This window comes from Atta colombica, unplaced genomic scaffold (genome assembly GCF_001594045.1).
Source record: "Atta colombica isolate Treedump-2 unplaced genomic scaffold, Acol1.0 scaffold163, whole genome shotgun sequence".
Taxonomy (NCBI): Eukaryota; Metazoa; Arthropoda; class Insecta; order Hymenoptera; family Formicidae; genus Atta; species Atta colombica.
In genome coordinates, this window is record NW_017259254.1 from 2,373,881 (window position 1) to 2,382,097 (window position 8,217).

The 8,217-nt window shown below is 30.3% G+C and overlaps 1 protein-coding gene across 1 annotated transcript in view; it reads right to left on the reverse strand.

Moving 5' to 3' along the window:
* The window catches only part of LOC108685979, a 4,883-nt gene extending 2,865 nt beyond the window's left edge, over nt 1-2,018 (reverse strand). Inside the window, exon 1 of the mRNA XM_018190996.1 lies at nt 1,809-2,018. Coding sequence (XP_018046485.1) covers nt 1,809-1,830 — 22 coding nt within the window. The 5' untranslated portion in view covers nt 1,831-2,018. The remainder of the gene's footprint in view (nt 1-1,808) is intronic.
* Between the last annotated feature and the right edge of the window lie 6,199 nt (nt 2,019-8,217).

Consider the following 8,217-nt stretch of genomic DNA (forward strand, 5'->3'; position numbering starts at 1 on the left):
TAAATTTTAAAAGAAAATTCCGTATAAATCAGAATTCTGCTTGAATTGTAATTGAAGGTCTGGTTATCTCGATTAGAATATTTAATAGATTTAATATAAGTATTTTATTTATATACGTATATCTTTCTTTTGAAAGGTTTGAATTATAATACTAAAATAAATATAATAAATCTTTTTTTCAAAATACATTTTTCTATGAGATTTCCAAAATACATTTTTCTATGAAATTTCTATGAGAGCTTATGTAAACAAAATGTCATAATGCAGTTTTATGTTTTCATTTTTTCAACATACGACTTCCTTATTATTTCAAGCGAATGTGTGACTCGTGAATTTATTATACAAATGCAATATTCAATATGAATAATTGTGCAAACCATTACGTAGATACTTACGGTGCATATTCAATTAGTAAATACTTTGAAATTGTTTTCATCCATGAATTAATTTGATGAATAAAAACCTTGTTTCTTTTTGATACTCGAATATTCTCTTAAAAATTATGAAAATATGCGAAAAAATAAATAAAAATACTTAAATAAGTTTTAGAAAATAATGAGTCTAGACATTATATATTTACCGTCTACATCATAACCTTTAATTTACATGAACACGAGAAGCTTTTTGGCAGTTATTTCACAGTAATTATGGTAATGAAGTATGCTTACACGTAAGACTGAATGACGCGTTTTAAAGCATAATTTTAAAGTAATATTTTATGGCTAGTACGTGAGATGTTCTTGAGTCGCAGCAATTTTATATTTAAATACTAATACCACAATTAGCTGACAAATTTTGCCGCTCGTATATATAGCGTTTATTTCATCGTCAAGTCCTTGAGAACCCGTTAATATGTTACTATCACACTCTTAAAGCGTAATAGCCGAACACTTTCTATTGTAAATATCAACGTGAGCCGAATTCCTGTGTTTCTCGATAAATTAAACATATGTCTGTTTAAAAGGAGTTTCACTCAAAGCATCGAACACTTTCCATTCTGTACAGCCCATATTCCAATCTATCTATGGTTGAATAATGTCATCTTAATTGTTATAATTATTTCTAAATGCCTTATATTTGACTTCTACTTATTCACGTAATATATTCATATGTTTTGACATATATGTTAAACAGAATACAAGTTATCATAATATTAAAGTAACGTTAAAAATGATTACTATAAAAATCACTTTTCAATCAATAAAGATTCATTTTAACGTAATTTTAATGTTATGATTATTTATTCTGCTTTTAGGATATATTCTTAAGTAACATGTTACATCACGAATGCCACAAAATTCTTATGAAACAATTGCAATGTCGAAACACTTTCAATAAAAAAAAATTCAAATTCAATAAAAAATGACTGATCCTTCTATCAAAGTTCGCACACACACACACACACACACACACACACACACACACACACACACACACACACACACACACACACACACACACACACACACACACACACACATATATAAAAATTATAAAATTAAAACTTGTTGTTATAGCATAGTAAACTTCCACGTTAAACTTATCTTTATAACTTATATTATTATTATAAATACATAATAATGCGCATAATACTATTTCATTAATATTATTCACACTATTTCCGTTTTATCGAACAGCATTTCTCAGGAGTCATTTCAAATAATAATTTTAATTTCAATAAAATCGGTAAGCAAAGATTACGAAATCCGTGCGGCACAGGTAAATCGCGGAACTAATTCACTTTTTTTTGATCAAGTGTGATGTATCAAATATTTGATGGAATGAAAACTCGCAAAAATTTATCGTACCTTTTTCGACTTCCTTCGACATTTCTCTATGCTACGTACACGTCTCGAATAATGACTGAGCGACAAGAACGTCGCAAGTATCCATGATTTGACTGGCGAACATAATAATGCACCTGATTAAATGTACACAAGCAAGCACGCGTGTAACCGCCTACGCACGCATAGGCACACGTGCATGCACGTGTAGCCGATTGCAAACCGATGATAAGAGGTGCGTCGCGAGAGTGATGCTCAATACAACTGAACGAGCAGCGCGCGCGACGCAGTGAAACTGCGATCGCTAACGCGGCCAATCGGCGAGCAATATGAACGAGGGAATGGACACGTGATCAGCCGTACCGATTTCGCAACCAGGGAAGGACTTCCTTTGTTAACTACAATCATTCAAGGTTATGGGTACATTGGTTTCCTGAATAAAATTTAAGATTAATGAGGAATTGACAAACAGAAAAAGGACGGTAGAGAAAACGCGCGTTATTGTTGATAAAATAAGAAAAAGAATTTTTCATATTTTATCAACAATAACACGCGTTTCCTCTACCGTCCTTTTTCTGTTTGTCAATTCCTCATTAATCAATTACTTAATTTAGCTGGCTATTCAATTGATATACAATCATACTCTCTAAAACTTTTACAATGAATTTTCACTCTGAAGAGTAAAATCTCATTCCTAAAAACTGAAAATTGAACCACTCTTTTTCAATTTTCATTCTTTAGAGTGTGATTCAACTCCAAAGAATTTAGAAAGTATCGTTTGTCAATATAATTAAAAAGGTTTAAAGATAAAAAAATAAAAGTTTTCATAGAAAAAAATCTTACATTAATAGACAAAATTATTAAATATTAAAGAAAAAAGTTTTTAAATAAACTATTAGTACGAAAATTAATTATGTTTTGGTAAAAAAAAACAAGCAAGATTAAGCATTGTTAAATAACTAGAACAAGTATAGATTGCATGTCAAAATTCAATACATTCTTTGAACATTCAACAAGTAGATCATATGCTATAAATCTGCTATTGTTTTTGTCAATTAAATAACAATTTTAGCAATACATTAAATTGATTTTAAAATTTGATGCATTGCAAAATGAGCTTAGCAGATTAATGGCATTCTAACATTAATTATAATCTTGCTCGATTAGCATAATCGTATAAGAAATCGGTTAAGGTCACCACTCAGTTTAACGGACCTCGATTCGAACGAGAGTTTCAATTATCGAATAGAGAAGTATGTGTGGTTTCGAGCGAATAGACGTCGTAAACTTCATGTCGTTATAAAGCTTTTCGTGCGGAAAATTATATATCGATCAAGTTATCACAGTGCAATCGGAAGCAATTGCATTCTAAAACGTACATATGTAAGACGGAAAAATAGACAAAAAAGAACAGTGTAAAATGGAAAATTTTAGTTTTTAAGCGTTTGAAGTCAATATTCATAGTCGATTCTTATATTTAAGACCGTCGTAAATACAATCTGTTAAGGTAATAAATCAATCACAGAGTCGTAGACTAGAAATATAAGACATTACTTAAGACATGTTTAAAATAAGAAACATGAATATCGATCAAATTCATTATTAATCATTGTATTATTTACTATATATGATAAATTAGCGACGAACACTTCCAAGATATGAAAAAAACTGATTACATAATGATCTTGAAATCGTTGACATAAAATGTAAATAATAATGAATAATTATATGAAATGTAAATGATAATGATCAGCGATAGCAATAACCATAAACTGCAAAACTTGTTCTTTGAATTTATTAATAAAAATTTATTAATTAAAATTTATTTATCGAAAACAATTCTTTTTTAATTTTATCTTTAATCTATAACGTAAGATATGCATGTTTATTGTATTTTATTTAAAGTACTGTTTGCATAATATATTCATACTTTTATATTCTTAAAGGAATATTCCATTCAATTTATGGCATTTTTTATATAATAGAAGATAGATGAAATATAATATCGCGTATTGATACTAAATTTTTATTGTTAAATTCATAATGTCATTATTACATCCAATTTGAATTATTTTCATCATTTCCATAGGTCGCCATTGCTACTACTCAATATATTATTAATTTAACTGAAACAATGTAGTTAAATAATTTAACTAAAAAAAAAATATATTAATATGGGCATAATTATTTCTTTTGAAACTAATCACAGAAATGGATTGATTTATATTTAACATTAATATTTATATTAAACATACATGGAAATTAAAAATAAAATATTATTCTACTCAAAGAGTTACTATTATTGCTTTTTTGATATCTAACAATGTTGTGCACGTCAATCACACACACACACACACACACACACACACACACACACGCGCGCGCGCACGCATACACACACACCTATATATAATTAGGGGAACCCCGGCAAATACGCCTCGCTGGGATTTACGCCGCAGAAGTCGGAAAAAATAGAAGGAATGGGAGTAATTTTCCCGCAACTACTCTGTTACATGCCCTTATGTTAATATAGTGTTATGATTTCAGTTTCTTACTGTTAATATTAAAGAAATTATTATGAGTTGAATCGAATTGTCACTGTGTTAAGTAGCATCATAAATTATAATCTACATAAAATAATTAATGTAGGACGTGCAAAAAAAACTTAGTGGTTATTTCGTAATACATGAGTATAGAGAAATAGTAAAGCATATTGTATAGTAAAATACATGTACTTTACTCTTGTATTCTTTGTTTAGTTTTTTGTCTTGTGTATCACACCTATTTGGGATATACGGCATTTTTACCGGGCGGGATTTATGCATACAAAGTGCGCAGATTGAATTCAGTACACTAAATGCAATAAATGCATTACATGAAATATATATCTCATGTCATAACACTTGTAATACATATGAGAAGATTGTAATTATTATTTATTACTTAATACATGTTTATTCTTATATAATAAAATTTTATAAACATATTTTATAAGTTATTGTGTCATTTTATGTCTTATTTATATGCATTATTTATAAATTTTTCATGAGCCGTACATACTCTCCTTCTCCATATAAATATATTATTCCATCTCTATGGGATATATGGCAAAAATGCAAGAGTTTAAAAAAGTTCATTTTTTAATAAAAAATATAAATATTTCAAATTTCTAATATTTTTTTCATAATAGTAGACAATACAAAATTTTTACTGATATAGTTCGTTCGTTTACTTTAAACATAGTAAATAATACTTAATAAATTAAGTTTTTGAAAGTGTGCCGTATATATCGGAGATATATTACCCTATGAGAAACAATATATTGTAAAAATATCTAATCAATTTTCAATTTTTGCAAAAAAGTAGGACAATAATAGTACACGTTTTAAATTTTCCATATAATACGTGTAAAATTTAATCTCGCAATGACGATAGCAATGATATTTCATAAAAACTTATTTTTTGCTGTTTTTTTCAAGTGACTTGCACTACGCGGATAATACACTTCACACGGGTACGTGTTATATTCGCGATTACGTGTCTCGCATGAATGTCTTCCACGGACGAGACGATTCCTCCGGAACGACGCTCGTTCCTTGGCCGGTCCTTTTACGGTCGTCGGAATAACTCCGTCGTGATTTCTCGCGGATTCGGAAAGACGCAGCCGAGTGTCGACGATTTCCTCAAGCCAGGTGTCATTCTCGTATGTTTTATTTCCGGAGACAGCCAACAGTCATAAACCGACTACGGAATGAGACGTCATACTTTCACGATACGCTACGCGAACCGCAACAATAAACGGCCAGTTTATCCAGTCGGATTTTTCACGGATAATTGGATGTGACATTCTGTCACTTAAGTTAATTAAAAGAAAAATTATACTTCAATCATTTTATTCCTAAATACTTTATAATTAATACAAAGATTTTACCCAAAAATCAGATCATAATAAATAGAAATATTATGTATAGTTATAGTATATTATAATTTATAATATAATGTTATTAATTATATATTATGTATATTATAATTTAAGAAATATAATGTAATAAAAATAACAAAGAGAAGTTAAATATTTAAACAGATAACGCTTTTCTCGAATAAAATAAATCCATAATTAATAATAATTAATAATCATAGTAGCACGTATCTTTTAAAAATAATGGCAATGTTATCGAATAGCCTAGTAGTTTGTTATATAATACAAGTCAACCTATATTTTTATATGAACTCGTTCATATGAGATGCCATTAAAATTATAAAAGTAGATTTTAATCTCTTAAGATAGCTTTCAAGATGATTTCTCTCTTTATTGCAACTGCGTTGATGATGCGGCATAACGGGGAAAAGGAAAGACGCACTTTCCACGAATGTTGGTCGTAAAGATGGGTTACTACCGGGATGTGCACTACAGACGACAGCTTCGTCTACATGAAACTACTCTCATAGCACATTCGCGTATTCTTCTTTCCGCCAGATGTATAACTACTCATAGCGTATACATCTGCTGCATGTCCTATAAGCACACAGGACGTGCCTGTTAAAGTTTGACGTCCGATGTTCGTATGTGCGTGCATGATGGATGTTATATTTAGGAAATATAAAGCAGAAATGATGAGATCACGAACAGACCACAGAAAACAGTGATAAACTAACGATCAAAAATATGATTACTTTTTTATTCTAGATTTGTTATAATACATGATTGCAAAAAATGTAATTGATGAAATCTTTCAATTTGACTAATACTAAATTTCTGAATATGAACATACATTTAAAATAAAATTTATTTAAAATTAAACTAATAAACATAAATTCAATACTCTTGCAAAACAAGTCTTAAATTTCTATTTATTATCAAAGATCAGCAAGATAAGCAAAAAATATAGATCTAATGTGTAAGTCTCTAATAAATAATTAGATTATTAAAATTAAATAGATGCTAATATTGTTAAATATATGTATTGTAAAAGTGTAAGACAAATCAGTATATTTTCTCGCGGAAAACATTGTAGATTACAAATAGATCGCAATTTCAGATTTGTAGTAAAGTCTTTCATTATCGATTTTCATTCTTTGGCTAACAACTTCACTAGTTACGAGTGAGCGCTAAAACTGTCGCACAACAAACGAACAAACGGCTGTTTAGCCACAAAGGGCGAGAACGGAAGTTTGCGCTCGCACACTTTATAGCAATTTTGCGAAGTTGCGGCCCAAGTACACAAGTTCGACGTTCCAGGCTACCCGGGTAGATTAGATTTGGCTTAAGAGTGGATGAACTGTCCTACGATAAAAGCAGGTAATTCCGCGACGCTCGCTAACTTCGACATGACTTGGGCACCCGGAAAATAATCAGCCGCGAGGTTGAGTCGGTATTTGTGCTGACGGGCCGTACGACATAGACAAACCTCCTTGTTCCAGAGAGCTGTTACCTACGGTAGCTCTGACAAGAAGGGACCGTCTTTGTGCACTGTGAAAATCGTAAGATTGGTATCGTCGCACGGCTGCCACCCGGTATTGCACTTCACGGCGACATCACCACTATAGTGGTCGTCACCTTTTATTTCGAGGGAAATTAACGACGACCGCCGAGTAATTGTCGGGCGTTAAGCTCCCGCGGAACGTAATTACGTGAGGACAAAGCGCTACAAGAAGTAAATACGAAAACGCAGCCGTGAGACGAATTTGTCGCAGCGCTTTTGAGGCGACGAAACTTCTTCGGAACTTCATCGTCGGCTGTTGTTCCCCTTTGTGCGAGTCTGAAGTTTTCTAATTGACGAAAAAGTGTCTTTACAATAAGTTCGCGACCAGACAATTAATATAATTTAGGTGATAGTTATATCGATACAGGCTATTGGCAATGTTACTGGCAATGATAATATCACTTTTTGAATATATTTGTATAAAAAAACTATTTTAGAAATTTTTTAAATTAAATTTTACAAGTATATTTTTTCTTCATATATAAAATAAATTCTAATATAAAATAAAATATGAAATAAATTCTAATACTTGTATTAATATAAGTCTCAGATCAGAAAATATAATAATATTATCATTCTTCCAATCTACATCTCCTAATGAAATAGCAAAAGGAGCATTGTTAATTTGTTGTAATTTCTTAAGATGATCTGCATTTTCTGCTCTTTCTTAGACAATTGATCCAATTTAAAGAATTTCATACAGTATATTACTCTATTAAAAATTAAAAAATAAAATTTAGTATTATTCTCTGTGTAAAATTAAGAGAAGGTTATCTTGAGAAAATTTTATTAATACCTAAATATCAACTTTTTAAAATATTTTAATGATTCATGAGATAATATAATGGCAATTATAATATAGAAGTTCTTTAGATTTACTTTTTACAGTCATGTCTACAAAGCCATTCACTGATTATCTCAAAAATTCGTAGATACCAAAGGATCGATAG